Consider the following 20,248-nt stretch of genomic DNA (forward strand, 5'->3'; position numbering starts at 1 on the left):
AATATGCATTGCCAACATATGTATATAATGCCATATTTCGTACATATACAAAATTGTATAATTGTTACTACTGTGGGTATATATGAATGAGCATAATGGATAACTCTTCCCATATCGAAAAAGTAAATTCGGCGAGGATGAGAGATAGTAAAGGTTATCAAAAAAAAACGAATAAAAATGAATCAAAATTTCGAAATTTTTGTGGACCTACTAAATTTATGTTAGATGTACCAAATATAGATGATGGGTTGAAATTTTTAAAGCATGAATTGGATAATAGTATCCTTGATTTTAGTTATAATACAATGTTTTTAAATGAAAAAATAGATCGATTAAATGATATTGAAAGCAACATACGTATTCCTATGGAACTACCTATGTTGTATTCATTAAACATGGAAAATGATGAGGATATTGATAAATGGATCAAGGAACAAAATAAATGTGATAAAGAAAACGATTTAAAAAGCAATAAAAAATGTAACCATATTCATTTAACTGAAAAAAATAATGAATATTTTTCAACGATTCCATTTGTTTCTAAATTTGAAAAAAATGATTTTGACTTATTAAATAAAACTATACCTAATTATATTAAATATGTGAAAAATAATATTTTGAATAATGAATATAAAATAGGAAAAGAAAATATGGGAGATGATGATATTCAAATTGATAATCCTGACAATGCTCTGGTAGACAATGTCGATAAAAGTAACATAAAAAATAGCAAAGTCTTGTATAATCACTATTTTAAACACCCGTTTAATAAATTTACAAAAGTAAAGAATATATATCCTATTATTCCACATGTTTCTGGGTGGAAAGGTAAATATGTACAAGGTGTTATGGAGATAGAAAGTGCAAATAATAATATAATGACTATTAAAAAAAGCGGCAGTAATAGCAAATCTGTAAAATATAACGGTCAAGAAAACGAAAACCAAGTAAATGATATTAATCAAAATGATGATACAGAAAATAACAGGAAATTGCATCTTATTTTACATTTAGTTGAAAAAACACGAGATAAGCATGTATATGGGCTGTATAAAAACCAAGAAATCGATGAAAATAAAAAAGAGAAGAAAATAAATATCCATGATACGGACAATTTTTTGAGTGATGGCGTTTCCAATGAAAAAGAAAATGATGTAATTGTTGACGAGATTGAAAAAAACGAAAATTGCTACAATGTAGAAAATGAAAAATACACTAAGAATGATGCGACCGAAAAGGAAAATACTACCATTACAATGACAAACAGCAAAAAAAGAAAAATAAGCCTCAGCAAATTTCTCATAAAAAAATACATTTTAAAATTGCAAAAATTGGAAAAAATGAAAACAGAAATGAGGACACCTGGAATGGTAGTTGAAGGTAAAATAAATGAAAACAGTGATTTATTATTTAAAAAAAATAAAGGAACAGAAAACAATGGTGTTGAAAATTTGTTAAAACAGGATGAAAAAAATGTTGATAAATTTGATGAAAAAGAAAAAAACAAAAAAGAGGATAATGATGAAGATGATCATAATAAGACACAATCTGATAAGCAGGTAGAAGAAGTATATGAAAATGTACAATCCTTCAAATACGTGAGAGATTATAAATCCCCTTCATTTTCGGCAAATGAAAAGGATCAATTTTCATATATACTTAGTTTTTCAAAAAAACATAAATTAGCTTTTCTACTACCTACTATATCAAAAAAAATTATTTTTTCGAAAACTGGTCAACAAAAAAGAAACAAATATATTATATTAAAAGAATGAGCCGTATAAATGGTGATAAAAATGAAAAAATATGCTACATTAATGTATAACTATGAATAACTGTTTTGATACTTGGGGCCATTCTAAACAATCGTAGATTGACATATTTAATTTTAACAAAGTTATATATCCATTTGCTTCATATGCTTTCCTTTTTTTTATTTACAGAAATAATAAAAAAGGAAATTATAAAATTACTTATTTTCTTACAGGCAATATAAGCTAACCGTCTCTGAACATGCGTGATATCATTGTTGTTTCGTTTTTTTTTTTTTTTTTTAATTTTTCACTATTTGCTTCATAGTATATTTCATTATATTTTTTCCCATTTTTTTTAAGGCAATAGGCCTCTTCTCCAAACATATCTTATCAAAAGAAAAAATCATGCATGTGTTTCCAATTAAATGAATATTTTTGTCTCAACAATGCTAATCCTTTTCCTAGTACTAAATTAATTTGATATTTATACGCAGGATAAGAAGACAATAATTCTTCATATCTGCTTTTTAAAAATTCGATATGTTCATTTATATTTTGGATTTTAAAGGACGCTAAAACATGTGTTCCTGCTAAACCAGTAGAGCGAGATGATTGTTCTAATATTTCATTAATATGATCACGTAAATCTTCCAATATAAATAAAACATCAAATAATTCATTAATTTTTTTTTTTTGATCGATTATAGACTTATCATTTTCATACCCTTTGATTTTTTCTTCTATATCATTTAATCGTCCTTCCCAAATTGGAATATTTAAAACTAAATATACTGAATCGTTCCAATTGCTTGTTATGATATTGTTGTACAAATTTTCCATATCTCCCTTTAACTCTTCTTTGCCTTTCACATTGTTGTATAAAGATGTAAAGTAGTTTCTTTTAGTGCCAGGAAAAAAAATATTCTTCGTATTAATTTGATGACTACTAATGTTGCCACTATTATTAATTTTGTCTATTAAGTAACAGTATCCCCTATTTCCTTGAATATATTTATGTCCCTTACTAGAAGGTATATTTCTTATTCTCTTGAGATGCGCATATCGAAATGATGCTATCATTTTTTTATGAAGTATTGAATATGTGATGAACACAAGTTGAGAGGGCGCGTGCCAAAATTAAATCAAATCCTCTCAAAACTGATGAGAAGTTTATTATAGTATGTACATGCTTATCTACGAGTACATGCACTAAGCGATATTTGCTAAATTTTGTGATTTTTCATAAAAAAAAATTATAGTTTGTGTGTGGAGAATATTACTAAAATACATAGAAAGTTGAATGAGAAAACATGGAAGAAAAACCAAAAAAAGAAGATAAAGAGAGATAAAAAATATTCTCTAAACACATCGATTTTAACTACAATATTAAAAGGTATTTAATGAATTTATTTTTTGTTTTAAGTATTCGAGTTCAGCATTGCACGACTAGATATTTATCTTATATTTTTTCAAATAGCAAATTATTTTATTTCTCCTTAAATTGGTATATGGAAAAAAATATATAAATAAAAAATAACAACAATAATAATAAACATTTGCTTTGCATAGTAGTAATATGCAATATATAGCTATATGTAATGGTAAGTGAAAATCAGTTGAGTATGGGGTAAAAAAAAGAGTGTATATACTTTTTTTTAAAAAGAAAAGTTTTATCTGTGCAAAAAAAAAAAATTAATTAAAATTATTAATACATATGAATGTTAATCATATGGATTTTTTATTAAAGGAATATACATACACAATAGGATGAAATAAAAAATAGTGAAAAAAAAATTATATTGTAGATGGTGTATATTCTATTATGGCTTGTAACGAATATTCAAAAAAATTTCATGATATTTGAATACAAATCCAAACACAGAAATAATTGCATGTACACGTTCAGATGCTTGTTTAAACGATGAAATGAGAAAAATGATAATATACACTTTCTGTAAAATAAAAGAATACACTACACACCACTTTATAGCCACATAAAAAATAAGGGAATAAATATAATAAACAATTTTGAGAGAAAAGCATAATATGCGGAACCAATTTTAATATTCATAAAACCAGTTATTTTATCCATTTTACACATACATGTAAAAGATGCTGATTGAGGTATTGCTCCAACAATTGAGAAAATTCTAATTTCATTATTTTCATGTATATCTTCATAGTATTCTATATTTCCAATATTTAGTTGTGAATCCAAATAAGTAATTTCCGAAGATTTTAATTCATTAGTTAGTGGCTTATATATTTGGAAAAAACAATCTGGAATTATAGTACCAGGGCAACTAATACCAATTAAATGATCATAAAATGGTTGTGATATTTCTACATTACAATTAATATCTGTATTTTCAGTATACTTCAATAAATTCATATTATTAGTAAATGTACGAATAGATAAATCTTTTGAAAAATTACATCCGTGTATAACTTTTTCATCATAATCTGGTTTTACTACAAGGGTATATATATTTGTTTCATCAATTTTACATGTACATTCAGCAGTAGCATCATTTGATTTTACATATATTGGGGCTTTAAATAATGCAAAATCTTTGTGATAAATAATTTTATTAGTTTTATACAAATCTCCATTTTTACTTTCATCATTTTTTTGAAAACATTTATTGTCAATTTTTTTGCATGCTAGCACTAGTAGCTCACCTTCTTTTAATCCGATCTCTAATTTATAATCTATAAAGTTATTTTTGGTATATGCATCAGACAAGTAAGGATATTTTTGATCTGTTAAATTAACAGATATTATTTTATGGGGATATTTTAATACAGTTACATGTACTAATGCACTTCTTCCATCAATGTGAGATATAACTTGTTCAGTATTATCACAAATACAATAAAATTCTACATCTTTATTATTAAATGGTGATATTTGAATAATCCTTTCATTATAATCTTCATTAGTATCATTTTCTTCAAGTGTATATTCTATTAATCCTGTTTGTTCTATTGGTATTTCTTTTTTCCCTTCAATATCTGCATATACTTTTGCAAAACATTTATCTGGTAGCAATTTAAATTTATATTTGGGGTCATCCTGTTTAGGTATAATTAATTTTATTTTATCATAAATAAAATATGAATTTATACTACATATTACTGATCTTCTTTCAACAATATCAGGTTCTAAATTATGAATTCCTTGAGTGGAAAAGTCGCATTTGTATCCTAAAAACCCGGATGTTTTTATATTCAATTCATCAGGAGAAACATACTCATTTTTACCAATTGTCGATTTTATAACTAATACAAAATAAAACAAAAAGTAAAAAAAAGAAAGAAAAAAACGTCTGTTCCCAAAAAAGGAGAGCATTATTAAAGGGAGAAAAGGGCCACACACACCAAAAATGCAGAAAAAAATTACTCTTCTTTTATTTCACTACATATATTCACTGATTTATTTGCACTTGATAACTTTGATGTGCGAGAAAGTGTGTGTGGGTATTGGTATATGCTTATATCTTCCTTCTTCGTTTTATCTTAGCTTACTTAAGCAATATTATGCCCATAGTTTTGTATGATTTTCTATTCGTTCAAAATACCATACACATGTATGTATGTATGAATGCATATTTATTGAATAAAAATATCTTTATGAGTTTCGAAAAAAAATAATGCATATATTGAGAAATAATTTTTTATGTCTATTATTCCAGTAGGCTTTCCGCGAAAAATTGGGTCAATACATGCACTAAAATATGTAATAAGATGCGCATATTGTAGAATAAATTGCCACTATTGATAGTTTTGCATTATCAGTTCATACCAATACGTAAATAAATATATACATATATATAACTAACAAAATGATGATGGATGAAGAATGACCGTATTTCTTACTTAACATACATTAAACGATGTGCATATAAATTCATAAAAAAGACATCACATATATTTATACCTAAATTAATATTATTATATAAACATTTATGAGATATTATTGTGATATGACATAATTTTAATTAAAAAACAAAAATATTTCATATCTTAATATACTTTTTTGAAGAATTTAAAAATACAAGAAATAAAAACTTGGGAATAACATATTCATTTTTTCCCCTTTTTATATATATTTGAATAATGACTATCATTATTTTTGTCTAATTTTATCATTAGCGTTATGTGTATTTGTATATTACTTTTAGAAGTACACCAATTTTTATTCTTTAATTTATTTAGTTCATATTCACATTTTTTTTTATTATATTTGAAAATATTTAATACGACCATGAGAGTAATTGGATTCATAATGTATTAACAAATATATATATGTATACATACGACTATATAAAAGTATTTTATTTCTCCCTGTTAATATTTCTAAAAAGCTCACAATTTTAAGTATTATAAAATTTATGAATTTTATTCCTAATAATTAAATTGTTTAAAATATATAAAAGAAGATATTATGTTGAATGTTTGCCTATTTAGGATAGTTTTTTCATCAATAAAAAGTTTTATGTATTAAGACGATAGAAGCAGATCAATCTGAATATATAGATGCACATGCATATTACTTTTTTATAGTAAATAAATTTATATGGATTAAGGGAAAAAAGTTGTATAAAATTGAGCATATAAAGTGTAATGCATAAAATGTTGAGATATTCCAAATATCCCATTTTGTTTGCATTAATATCCATAAGAAATATTACTATGAATGAAAAGAATTTGTTTACTATTTATTTTTTTTCCACTAAAATAATGACATATTTATCATAAAAATATTAATTTAAAAAAATAATAGTAATAATTATTTGTATTTCTTTGTGTCTTATCGCGTGGTTTGGTCTCAAAAGCTTTGTTCATTGCTCACATATATACATATATTTATTTTTTCCCATTGACGCTTGTCATCTAGAATAAATAAAAAATCGAAACAATGAGTGATAATAAAATAAAACTAATAAATGTATTTTGGGAAGATGATATTTTTAATTCCATAATTCCCTTTTTTCCATCTTGTTCACAAACACATCGTATGGTTTCGGATTTTTCAGGCAAAGTTGGTATACCAACAATGTGTGCAGAAAGTTTGGCATTATAATAATATTCTATATCAACAGTTCTTAAAACATCATCTAATAAAAATGTTTGAAATGTATTATTTCCGTTTTTATATTTTTTTTCATACAATACATGTTTAAAACAATAAACAGGCGTTAATTTGTATGGGCATTTTAATCCTGCGACATTACTATTTTGACCACTACCTATATGAACAGTACATATTTCTTCAACATTATTTATTTCACTTAATACAAAACCATTTTTATATAATCCTTTTCCTTTAGGTTGTGTAAAATCGCATCCATCTATGTTTTCTGTTTTCTTGGCCTTAAATACAATATTTGCAATGCCACCAGCATTGTTAAAAATAAAATAGAATTTGCAATTAATATCTTTGAGAAATACTGTTGGCATTCTCAAAGATAAATCATAATCCAATGGAATACCCATTTTCATATTAATAAGTTCCTTACAATCAAAGTTTGTTCTGATTTTATCATCATATTTTAAATGAATAATTTCTCCTTCTTTTAATTCAATAACTTTATCACCAAGTGAACCTACTTCTGTATTAGGAGTAATATGATGAATATTTTCTGGAGAATTTCGTTGATTGTTTAGAATAATTTTGACTAACCCTAATTTTCCTTGTAATATTGCATTTTCATCACCATTTTTAACAAGCTTGAGTTGTGTTTTGGAGTTATCACACCTACAATATATTGTTTTATTAATATTATGTAAACTTGGAATTAATATAATATTTAAATCAAAATCTTTAAACTCTTTTGATATTGAATATCTTTCTGGGATTTTAAGTTCTTCTAATTGGTGTGCACTATCTTCAGATTTATATGGAGAATATAAATTTGACGAAAAACATTTTGACGGTACCTTTTCTATATTTTGATAATCTCCATCATTTTTTTTAGGACATACCAAAGCAACATAATCTGACAAACTAGGATTATTTACTGTACATCCTACTTCTTCAATATCCCCAGTTCTGTTTATACTTGGAAGAACATTAATTAATGGATTGAATTTAAAATCACAGAGATATCCATTAGGGGCTATAAAATAGCTTAAATATCCCTTTATAAGGTAAAATCCGATTATAGAAGCTGTCGTGAAACCCTTCATTTTGCATAGTTATGAAAAAGATGGGCAAATTACCAATATATAAATATAAACAACGAAAAAGTGTGAGATGTCTTTAGATATAGAAAACAGAACGACGTCGGAAAAATTTAAGCACTTATGAATATATTTTGTATATTTATACAAGTTTATGTTTGAATAATAACAATTATTATTTTTTTGCGTGCTCTTTAATAATTTGCAATTTATTTGTATTTCCTTATTGAAGGAATATTATATATATGTATTTATACAATGCAAAAATTGCACTTATCACTTTGTATTTTTACTATTGTATTTAATTATTTTTTGATAATTCCAACGCTTTACATATTTCCCGGCAAAAATTAATGCATTGTCTTTTATTTTTTATAAAATAATGAAATTACATGCTCACTTATTTTTGCGTCACTATTACGACGTTGCGTTATTGTACTAGAGTTGTGACGTTAGTGCATCATTTTATTTTTATTTTATTTACATATATTTTTTAAAAATATTTTTAATATTTTTGCGGTTTACCAAATGGTGTAAATTTTATCTATCATTATTTTAGTTTTATTAATCTTTACTAAGCATAAATATGATTTTTTAAAAATTATAATTTTTATCATGTGTTTATTTTGATTATTTTTAGTTTTATTTACTGGTGCTATAAACGTTATATTATCGTCTATACACATAAACTAACAAATAAAGTTCAGTATCCCGATGCTAAGATGCGTTAATCATTTTCACACACACACATAATCAATATAATATAGAGTTTAATTATTATCATATAGGTTAATATGTCCTCTGTGACATACTTTATATGCTATTAATATTTTATTTTTTTTTAAATATATTTAAAATTATATACTTGAAGAGTTAGGTATATACAGGCACTAGTATATACTCTGTATATTAAAATAAAAACTATATATACAAAACTTAAGTAACATGTGTGTGTGTTTTTCCTACATATAATAGTATATGGAACATGACCATTTAATATTTAAGGTGTTTAATAAATAGCTTTGTTTTTTTGCTTAATATGGGATACAGTTTCAGATAGGTTAAGAATGTTGTTATTTTCAGCTTAGCACATTTCATTTTTTTCACACTTAAACTATGTGTACTATAAAAGGGTTTATCCACTGTAATGCTATTATTTTTAAATTAAAATATTTTTATAATTACAAAATTTTAAAGGAAAAGAGATTAAGGAACGCGTTTTTTTTATTAATGTAACATGAATATATTTTTCCCAATATCAATCTGACTTATATAATTAATATATTTAGTGTTTATTAATCGTTGATTAAATTCAATGTTTTCTTTTGCTTAAATGTCTTTATGCCTATTTTTTGTAATTTCAAAAATGAAATGTTTACCTTACTAAAATTTTAGACATGGGCTTTAAGAAAAGCTTAAATGAATTTCTTGCACAAATCAATGCAGAAGCAAAACAAGTGTGACACAGAATAAATGAATGTGAAAAATGTTGGATATGTATGTGTGCATATATGTGTATAAATATGCTTTATACATACATTAGCTTATGTATCCTCGCTTAAAAGATAAAATATGGGGATTAGTATTTAATTAGGGGATTGATAAAGGGTATAAAACGCAAATGCGTGATATGCTAATACGTAATATTTTCATTATATACAATTAAAAAAGTAAAAATAAATAAAATAATAATAACAGTAATAATATATAAATTATCAAAAATAAATAAATAACGTAAAGAATATTGAAAGAAGGAGAAATAAATTTTATTCACCAAAATATAGGGCTGCATATAATATATAAAATTTGTAAAGCATATGTGTGTTAAAATTAAATTAGAGAAATATTTTGTTTATAAAAAAATATAATAGTTATCTAAAATAGTTTTGTATTGTGCGTGCATATGTTCTTATACATAAAATTTATTAACAATAAAGCTATTAAAATTGAAAATCATTGGTATTTTTTTATTATTTTTCCATTTTTTTTTTATTCCCCAAAGAAGCAAAAAAATATATATATTATATATGTGTGTGTATATTAATAATTTTGGCGATTTCTCGAAGTCTAACAAGTTTTTAAACATTAAATAACAAAAAAGGTTAAATATTAATAAATACAAAAGCAAGAAAATCCGGAAAGAATGAACAGAAGTCCAATATTATTTGAAGAGAATCCAAATGGAAATGAAAAAAAAAAGAGAAAAATTTTTGAAATTGACGCAAATAATTATGAGGCCAACTTTTTGCCGAATTATTTAAATCAATTTAATAATGATCAAATGATTAGTAATCAAATTGGAAGTAATGATGCAAGATATATACAACATAATTGTAATATAAATAATCCCATAGATGATCATATTTATAGAAATATATGTAATGAAAGTAATAATTTAAGTACATGTAGCACAGACAATAGCTTAATAAACCCATACAAACAGAACAATACTAAAAATGTAGTATTAAATACTATCAATAGTTATAATAAAAATATTCAATTTGATAAAAGCATATTAATTAATAGCATTGATGTTCTTTTAAACTTTATGAATTATAACAATTTAAATGAAACAATAAATCATGAAATACTTCACGAAAATTTACTTAATTTACGTTTTCATATTCTTAGTTTAAATGATGATAAATTTAATCAAAAAAAAATAACAGAATATTTTATAAAAATGTAATAAACAAAATTATATATATTCTTATGTATTTATTTATGTATACACTTTAGCTTTTTTTTGTAATAACTATGATTAAAATATATATTTGCACAATGTGTGTGTATATTAGCATATGCTAGTAAATGGGAATCTCTATATATATACGTATGAGTGTATATACATATATACGCATATATAATGAATTAAAATTTAAAGATCACCACAAAAATAAATGTAATAGTAAGCAAGCAAAGTCATAAATTTCATATACCAAGAATTTTTAATACATTATATAATATGTTTTTTAACAATTTTGTTACATAATTTGTAATATATCTTTATATTTTTTTTTAATTTTCCAAAAATTAACATAAATTTAACTTAGTTATTATGTAAACCCTAATTGTTTGGTCCAATGAAGCAAAAGCACAAAGGCCTAACTTGTCCTTATTCCAATCAAATGAAATTATTGGTTGCGTTGAAACATTTAGGTGATTCAATTTGTCTAGTTCTCCTACTATTCCTTTTTTGTACCCTTTTAATTCGTCGAACACGAAATTTTTTTCGGGATTAATATATTTATATAAAATTAGCTAAAAAGAAGGAAATGAAATATAATCAAAATAACGCACGAATAGGATAAAAGTTGCATAATTTTTTTTTTTTCCTAAATTTGTATAATTTTTACATTTCCGTCACCCCCTAAACACGCAAAAATATCACGGTTTTGGGGTAAAAAGGGTGTATCCCAACATGTTCCTATTTTAAAGATTATATTATGTATATTTATAAAATCCGTTTTTTATTTTAATTATTGAATTTTGAATAAACATATATGATATACTAATATGCCTATAATAATAGCTTATTTCGATAATGAATATAATTTAAAAATATATACAATTTGGTTAACATTTATATTAGTGTATAATTACATTAAAGCACTAAATAACTTATTTTTTATGATCTAATTATGTGTTTATTATACTATGTGTAAATATATGGATAATTTTTTAATATAATTATATCGAACCGGAAACCACTTGATCTTTGCTGTGTGAATATCCATAACCTTCACTATAGACATCTAAATTAAATATATAAATATTTCCTTCTAAAGTTGAGCAAATTAGTTTGTTTTTTTTTGTGTCTTTTCTGTCATAATTAACCGAGCACACTCCATTGTTAACATTAACCTTGAAAAATATGCATGCATACATTATGTATCCATATATTTACATTTTTCGCAGATGTTTTATGCATGTACTCCAATGTATACATTCATACTTTTTAATTGAGCAATTTAAAAAAATGATTATTCCTATGTTATTACCTCATGTTCAATTGATACCATTTTTAAGTCAAAAAATTTTACATCCCCATTATCGTAACCTGCACAGATATTTAGATTTTCATGATAATTCCCACTAAATGTGTTTTCTTCAATGTAATTATTTCCTAAATTAGAAGAAGATCAATATAAATATGTATATATATTTATGGGTATAATAATGTGCACTTCCCATTAGTTATGTTGAGTTCCTTTTAATAATATTTCCAACCTGTTGAAACACACCAACAATCAGGAATGTAAGGTGAATCTTTTGGAGGTTCTAAACTTAAAGCCTATGATAAAAGGTAAAATTCAATAAATATTACTACGCATAAATGAAATAATCAAATATATTTTAGAAAAATTTAAGCAAAGTTAATATTTATGTCCATATAAAATATAAATAAAAAAGGGGAGAATGTGGTACTTTGTTATAATCATTATTACTACTGTTTTTGCTATTATTTTCATCTTACAATATTGCATTTTTTTTGTGTAAATTCATTTATTATTGTTTATATGGTTTGTATTTTGTTATTTTATCTTACTTCATTATTTGTTCGAATGTCGAAGACCTTAACTGATCCATCCCTGCTTCCAGTTACTATGATATTATTATTTTTGGAATTTTTACAATCTATTTTGTTTATTAATTTAGTGTGTTTTTTTATGCTATAATATTCTTTAGACATATTATTAATATCATATAGTAATATGCTTCCATCAAATGCTCCTAAAATGGAAACATTTCCGAATAAAATGTTAGAGAGTATGAAATTTACACATGCATATACACATTCCTCATTAAATTTTTTTTTTATTTTAGTATCATTTATTTGATATTTCTTTTATTATTATTTTATTTTTTATTTCTTGCCTACATACCACACGCAATTGTATACGCCCCCGAATAAGAATAAAAGGGAATAATAGTTTTGATGCCATTGTCCGTTTTGCTATTAGATATACAAGTAAATTTCCCTTTGTTTAAATTGTATATACTTATATATCCTTTTTTATCTAGCCTTTCCCCAACAGAAATTAAGCTAGATTTTTTATCAACCCACTTTACATCGTATACAGTATTATCGAAAGAATGATTTATATGTTCAATTATTTGAGGTTTATTTTGGGCGTCCATTACTTTAAAAAATTGTAGAGGAGAAACACTACATAATATGTCACTTTATTTCAATAAAAAGGGAACATATATATGCATATTTATTACATTAATTAAAGAAAAATGAAAAGAAGATGAACAATGGAAAATGAATAATGCTCAGTAAATTGTATTGTCATTACAATGTACCCATAAAAAGCGACCTCTTAAAAAAATTGTAATACATAGTGTATATCCACATATATATATTTGAACGTACTTCCCAGTTATTTCTTTAATATGCATTAGATACTTTGCGAAGTGAGAAATGACAAAGCACTAGACAGATGCAACTAGGAAAACCTCAAATGTGCATTATGGTACTTTAAATGAACCAAATCATTTATTTTTTGGAGTACACAAATAAGTGCAAATATATATTCCCATTTATAATTCATTAGTTCATTTATTCATTTTTCTATAAAAAAAATACGGATGGAAAATAACAAGAAGGGTATAAAAATATGAACTTTAAACATATTTAGCGATGCTAGGAATATGCAAAAAATATATATTACATATCACCTTTCATTATATTGCAAAATTACAAATTTAAAAATATCATAACATCTATGAGAGCTAATTCGATTAGGTATATAAGATATATTTTTTAATATTTTTTTACACAAAAGTTTCGGTTTCATGTTATAAATAAAAAAGAATAAAAGTTCGAAAGAAAACATAACAAAGAATATAATAGTATAATGAAAAATGTATACATATATAAATTTTTCGAGAATTATAAGTTCTTTGTATATGTAGTATACATACGGTTTGTATGCATACAAAATAAATTACACTAAAATATGTATGTGTACCTAAGGAAAATAAGCAAATATTAAATACAATGGATATCCATATTTTAGATAGTGAATATATTTTGTAGTTTGTTAGCAATATCTAGATCATTATATATTTTATTGTAAAGGTTTATATATTAAGGCATATACGAATAATATACATATTCTTAATCTTTATGTTTGTAATTATAGTATACACAAAGAAAACATGCTAACACATCAATTTTAAAACCATTCAAATCCCTTTGTAAGGGAGAATTTTCCATAAACGATTTATTCGTTCAAAAATGTTTTCTTTCTCTATCAATTATGTACATCATGATGGCCATTTTTGTGTCGATTACTTTATATAAGAATTTGTATACAAATATAAGAACGAGTTTTAAGGAATTTAGAGAACAATGAATAGAATAAGAAAAAAAAATTGTCAATTATGCCTTATTAAATATTCTTATATATTTTTATTTTTTATTGTTAGTGTGTAATTGATTTTCTTACTTTATTTAATTGCTCAATTTATTCATTTATTTTTGTTTATTTTGTTTTCATTTTTTTGGCTTTTATTTTTTTTTGAAAATGATTGTTTTCTCATATATATATGTGTGCCAGCGCAAAAACATAAAGGTTTTTAATATATCCCTTTGAGGGCATGGAATTTATATCCTTTTATCAATTCCATTACTATTTTAATTGATACGCTTTTTAAGACTAACATTTGAAAAAGTAAACATAAAGAATTATTGTCGACTCATGCTTTACTTTTATTACTAATTTTTGACACATTAATATTTTATTATTTCTCAAATATAATTAAGAATATTAAAAAAAATTACACATATTATATTAATTTTTTTAATATCATAGAACTATTTGATAAGATTAAGACATATGTTGCATATTTTTTTTTTAAAATTGCTTATTATACACTACTAATTGTGTATTTTTTTAATTTACAAATTTAAAGAGAAAGATGTTTTTTACAATTTTTTTACAGTGACCATTTATATGGTTTTATATAACACGCTTGGCGTGATATATTATGCTTTGATTTAGGCTATATATATTACATCTTATTTCGCATCCTTTTTATTTCATATTTTTTTGTGTACATATCTTTTATGGATACACATAGTGGCACATGCGCATTTTATGGGTGCCGAGTTGAAAGAAATAAAATAAGTGTATCCAATAAAATGGTTAACGAAAAGGAAGAGAAAAAGAATAAAAGGTAATTAAAAAATTGTCTAGCTTTCATGGGGCGCATAAAAGTTCTAAATGTGGCTGAAAAGCCGTCTGTTGCATCAGCAATTGTTTCGATCCTTAGTAAAGGGAAAAGTAATAAAAAAAAAAGTTATAGTAAATATAATCCTGTATTCACATTTGATTATAAAATGGAAAATGAAACATGGTCTATGTTTGTAACATCTGTAACGGGCCATTTAACAGATCAAAAATTTGATGATAAATACAAAAATTGGAATAATACAGATCCACATGAATTGTTTGATGCTAAAATAACTATATATATAGACAAAGATAAAAAGCCTATTGAAAATAATTTAAAAAAATATTCAAAAGATTGCAATGTTTTAATTTTATGGTTAGATTGTGATAGAGAAGGAGAGCATATTTGTTTTGAAGTAATAAATGCATGTTCTGTTACTAATAAGAAATTAAAAATTCACAGAGCTCAGTTTTCAGCTGTTACAGAAAAAGATATAAAATATGCAATTAACAATTTGAAGTCCCCAAATAAAAACTTGGCTCAAAGTGTAGATGTTAGAAGAGAAATTGATTTAAGAATGGGTTCCATTTTCACTAGATTTATGACTATTCGGTATTTTAAATTAGTACAAAACGACACAAAAATTATTAGTTACGGACCATGTCAATTCCCTACATTAGGATTTGTGGTAAATAGATATCTACAAATAAAAAATTTTAACAACGAATACTATTGGACTATCAAAATGGGATATCTATATCAGGATAAAAATTGTAATAATTCTAATCTTTTTTTGGACAATATTGGAAAGAATAAAAAAGAGCGTGAAAAAAAAAAAAAAAAAAAAAAAGGTAAAAAAAAGAAAAATTGCACCGATTATTATAGTAGTGATGATGATGCAAATAATAGTTATGATATAAACAATAGACCAGATTCATCAAATACTAATTATGTTGTTGATTTTACCTGGTCTCGATTAAAATTATTTGACCATTTAGGAGTTGTTTTAATTTATGAAGACTTGTTAAAAAATCCTTTATGTAGGATATCAAACATTTTCGAAAAAGAAGTAAAAAAATATCGTCCATTCCCTTTAAATACATTACAAATGACTAAACTAGTTTCAAAGTATTTTCATATATCTTCAAAAGAATGTATGAATATCGCTGAAAAATTATACAACAAAGGTTATATTAGTTATCCTAGGACAGAAACTAATTATTTTGTAGATTCTATGAACTTACGAAAAATCATACACGAATTAAAAAAAAATAATATTTTTGGTAGCTATGCTACGAAATTAGCTGAAAAAAATAGTTGTAAACCTAGAAAAGGGAAATTAAATGATAAAGCACATCCTCCTATACACCCAGTTAAAAATATGAACAAGGCAAACAATGTTGATTTTAAAGAATGGAAAATATATGAATTTATTTGTAGACATTTTTTAGCTGTTTGTAGTGATGATGCAATAGGTTTTGATACAAAAGTTATTGCTAATATAGGAGAGGAACAATTTTATTGCAAAGGATTAAAAATAAAAAATAAAAATTATCTAGAAATTTATATATATGAAAAATGGAATGATAAAATTTTGCCACCTTTTCAAATTAATGATGAATTTTATCCATATAGTTTGGTAGTCGAAGAAGGAATAACACAACCACCAAAGTATTTATCCGAATCTGATTTGTTATCACTTATGGATAAATATGGTATAGGAACTGATGCAACAATGCATGAACATATAGAAAATATTCAAAAAAGAAATTATGTTTATAAAAATTCTAAAAATTTATTTATTCCAACAAAATTGGGAATTGCATTAATATTGTCTTATAAAAAATTTAAAGATATAGGTGTAGATTTAACCGAGCCATCTTTAAGAGCTAAGATGGAAAGAGATATGTTTTTAGTAGCTTCAGGTGAAAAGGGAAAAAATGAAATTATAAGAAATTATATTGATATAATGAAATATATATATCAGGAAATATACAACAGGATAGATTTACTTGATGAAAATATCAATTATTATATAAATAATCCAGAAATACTGAATTAGAATTGTTTTTATTAATATATGTGTGCTTATTTTAATTGTCAAAAGGCAATTTATTTTGAACAAATATTTTATTGTTTTGAAATTTTTCATAATTCTCTCCATTTGTCCACCATTTATTTAATTAAATATTTTTTGAAATTAACACATTTTGTTTTAAAAATTTAATGGTTTTATTTTTTATATTATATGCATACTGAGGACAGTAAAGATATAGTATATTTAAAACTTTTTAATATAATTTATTTTAATGAAGAGAAATAACAGAGGGTATTGTGTTTTACGCATTAAAGATAACTAAAAATAATAAAACATATTTTTAATATTGTAATGGGAGTATAAAAAATTCCAATTTTTTGGATTTATTATATTCCATACATAAACATATGTATAGACATATAATTAAATATACGTATATAACATACATCTCGAATGGCTATTGCTACTGATAGCCAATGGTATTTTTTTTAGTTAATTTTATTGTTATGTTTGATAATATGTGATATATTAAAATATAGTGTACCAAAAAATTTTACAATTTTTTATATTGCATGCATATGAATAGTTTTTAATAAATGATAAAAAACCGGAAACAATTAAAAAAATATTCTAAAATTCGGAAATGTTACATTATAAAATGCAATTTGTATATACAAAAGTGAATAAATATAGATATTCCATATATATATACATATATATATACAGTATTAAAAAATAAACTGAATAATAAATAACACCAATCATAATAAAAAAAAACGGTAACTTAGACAATATTAAAATATTAGTATTGATGATAATAAATTATGTTTAATTTTTTTATGACAGTTAAATATTTTGGCTTTGCAATTATTAAAATAAATATATATATATATGTACGAATTAGTATATAACCATATGCAAATATAATCATAATTTATTGTATTACCATCTTGAAACTTTCGTAAGGATATATTTTAGGCATATTAAATGATCATATTCAAAATTGTTTTCTTTTATTTCATGATTTTTCGGTCTTTTATTATAGATAATTTGGGTTTATGGATGTGATGCTCATGGAATTTATTTTTTAATTACATTTCTGATTGCATGCAATATTCCGATCGAATAAGTACATCCCTTTAATTAGAGGCACACATTGATTTACTTAAACATAATATGATCACATATGTAAAGATAAATATATATCAATTGTATGCTATACTGTATAATTTTATTAGACTATTTGATTTTTTGAAATTACAATTGGGAAATAATCGTATAAGCATGTGGTTAACATACCAAAGAATAAACCAAAAAATAATGATACAACCATAATTCTTGAAATAGTTTCTATATCTTTTTGATGTTTTACTTTTTTAAGCTCTTTAACAAATACAATAAATGGGACTGTATTAAACCATCCATTAGTAAAAGCAAGGGTAGCCATACAAATGCATTGCTGAACTATATTTGTAAAAAATGGATTTGAAACTGCTGCATTTAATACAAACCATGGGATTAATAATAAACGTAGGAAATTAGCAATTAAAAGAGTATTCAATGAAAATGTGAAATATTTGAAAATTTTGATATGGGTAAAATTTGGTGGGTATCTACTAATAAAATCAAAAACTTGAAACATTCCTACTATTATAGTAACATTATTATCAGTCATTCCGTGGCTTTCTTGCCATTTTTTATGACCAATTCCTGGAAATAATTGTAAAGATAACCAATTAACTAAAAATATAGATAAAATGGCTTTATAACCATCTTTAAGTATCTCAATGAGTGATAATCGGCCTTCTTTTTCCTCTGCCTTTTCAATATCTGTTGAATCTTTATTATTGTCATTTTTGGGGAATAAATCTATATACAATACACAACAAACAATTGTGACAATTAAAAATATTTCGGAAACACTAAATAAAATTAATAGCTTGGATTTATTTATTCCATATTTTTTTGCTTCTGAAACTATATAATCTAGAGCTAAATTAATGCAAAATATTAAAACTCCTGACATTCCAATACCTGCAGATATGTATCCACTCATATTACTTTCTTTAGTTGTTCCAATAGCAAAAGCAATAGTTTGAGCTATTCCAGCCATTAACCCAATTGTTATAAAAGCTGCTAAACAGTATGTATCAAATGCAGAATCAGAAAATGTTTGGTGTGCTATCTGAAAACCAGCACATAATAAAGTCAATACTCCTAAACTAGATGGTAACAAAACTCTTGGGTAATTTACAAAAAGGGCTAAAACAGAGGAAGTTAACAAACCTGCCATCTGAAATATATTGTACTTAATTTTAATATTTAAACCCAATGCTGAATTCCATACATTTAAGCAACTGACACCAATTAATGCATATGTTATTGGTAATGCTATAGACCCTGCATTTTTTTTCGATGATTCTTTGTTGGTATTATTAGAACCTAATATACCACTAGATGATTCTTTAATTTTACTCATCTTGAGTTATTATGGAAAAATAGAAAAATAGAAAAATAGAAAAAAATAAATATATTAAAATACGCAAAATATTTATATTTTTTCTCAAATAAAATTTGGAAAATATATTTAATAATAAATGTTGTAATTTTTTAAAATATTTTTAATAATTTTTAACAAATTATAAAAAACATTGATAAAACACTTTAACAAATTATATTTTAAATTAATATTTATGAAAAATGGAAAATTCGTGATATTATTATTTTGGTTTTATTTAATTGTTAAGCTATGACCAATATATTCTGGATAATATTATGTAAATAATTGCACCATAAATATATATAATCGAATATTTTTTGGTGCTTTATAAAAAATATTGACTTAAAAAATGTTTTTCGGTATGAATTGAATTCGAATAATTAAATAAATAATGTTAATAGTAAAAAAATTATACCCCAAATAAAAATCAACTTAAAAAACCAGTGAAATAGGAATACATCGGTGAAATAGTAACATCACCAATTTTTTTTATTACATAACTGTGTTCTACAATGAATATATGGAATCCATAAAATAATTAATTAGTATGTTACTTGTATGAGTATACACATAACTTTTGTGAAT

The 20,248-nt window shown here is 24.1% G+C and overlaps 8 protein-coding genes across 8 annotated transcripts; 3 read left to right on the forward strand and 5 right to left on the reverse strand.

Annotated features, from left to right (window-relative positions):
• Positions 1 to 86: 86 nt before the first annotated feature.
• Positions 87 to 1,775, forward strand: PY17X_1365100 (conserved Plasmodium protein, unknown function; the record flags this gene model as incomplete). Its single annotated transcript, XM_723973.2, has 1 exon — positions 87 to 1,775. One exon carries the CDS (start codon positions 87 to 89, stop codon positions 1,773 to 1,775), a length of 1,689 nt encoding a protein of 562 aa, XP_729066.2.
• Positions 1,776 to 2,144: 369 nt separating this feature from the next.
• Positions 2,145 to 2,834, reverse strand: PY17X_1365200 (conserved protein, unknown function; the record flags this gene model as incomplete). Its single annotated transcript, XM_723972.2, has 1 exon — positions 2,145 to 2,834. One exon carries the CDS (start codon positions 2,832 to 2,834, stop codon positions 2,145 to 2,147), a length of 690 nt encoding a protein of 229 aa, XP_729065.2.
• A 904-nt stretch (positions 2,835 to 3,738) lies between these two features.
• Positions 3,739 to 5,106, reverse strand: PY17X_1365300 (uncharacterized protein; the record flags this gene model as incomplete). The annotated part of the gene is made up of 1 exon (XM_719373.1): positions 3,739 to 5,106. The coding sequence occupies one exon, from the start codon at positions 5,104 to 5,106 to the stop codon at positions 3,739 to 3,741; it is 1,368 nt and encodes a 455-aa protein (XP_724466.1).
• A 1,544-nt stretch (positions 5,107 to 6,650) lies between these two features.
• On the reverse strand, positions 6,651 to 7,946 carry PY17X_1365400 (uncharacterized protein; the record flags this gene model as incomplete). The annotated part of the gene is made up of 1 exon (XM_719371.1): positions 6,651 to 7,946. One exon carries the CDS (start codon positions 7,944 to 7,946, stop codon positions 6,651 to 6,653), a length of 1,296 nt encoding a protein of 431 aa, XP_724464.1.
• A 2,137-nt stretch (positions 7,947 to 10,083) lies between these two features.
• Positions 10,084 to 10,629, forward strand: PY17X_1365500 (conserved Plasmodium protein, unknown function; the record flags this gene model as incomplete). Its single annotated transcript, XM_719593.2, has 1 exon — positions 10,084 to 10,629. The coding sequence occupies one exon, from the start codon at positions 10,084 to 10,086 to the stop codon at positions 10,627 to 10,629; it is 546 nt and encodes a 181-aa protein (XP_724686.2).
• Positions 10,630 to 10,973: 344 nt separating this feature from the next.
• Positions 10,974 to 13,082, reverse strand: PY17X_1365600 (WD repeat-containing protein 92, putative; the record flags this gene model as incomplete). The annotated part of the gene is made up of 7 exons (XM_022957315.1): positions 10,974 to 11,201; positions 11,297 to 11,367; positions 11,642 to 11,804; positions 11,942 to 12,066; positions 12,171 to 12,234; positions 12,490 to 12,674; positions 12,827 to 13,082. The coding sequence occupies 7 exons, from the start codon at positions 13,080 to 13,082 to the stop codon at positions 10,974 to 10,976; spliced, it is 1,092 nt and encodes a 363-aa protein (XP_022813751.1).
• A 2,071-nt stretch (positions 13,083 to 15,153) lies between these two features.
• On the forward strand, positions 15,154 to 17,187 carry PY17X_1365700 (DNA topoisomerase III; the record flags this gene model as incomplete). The annotated part of the gene is made up of 1 exon (XM_723765.2): positions 15,154 to 17,187. One exon carries the CDS (start codon positions 15,154 to 15,156, stop codon positions 17,185 to 17,187), a length of 2,034 nt encoding a protein of 677 aa, XP_728858.2.
• A 1,210-nt stretch (positions 17,188 to 18,397) lies between these two features.
• On the reverse strand, positions 18,398 to 19,642 carry PY17X_1365800 (nucleoside transporter 1; the record flags this gene model as incomplete). Its single annotated transcript, XM_022957316.1, has 1 exon — positions 18,398 to 19,642. The coding sequence occupies one exon, from the start codon at positions 19,640 to 19,642 to the stop codon at positions 18,398 to 18,400; it is 1,245 nt and encodes a 414-aa protein (XP_022813752.1).
• Positions 19,643 to 20,248: the final 606 nt, after the last annotated feature.

The sequence above is a fragment of the Plasmodium yoelii genome (genome assembly GCF_900002385.2).
Source record: "Plasmodium yoelii strain 17X genome assembly, chromosome: 13".
NCBI classification, from domain to species: Eukaryota; Apicomplexa; class Aconoidasida; order Haemosporida; family Plasmodiidae; genus Plasmodium; species Plasmodium yoelii.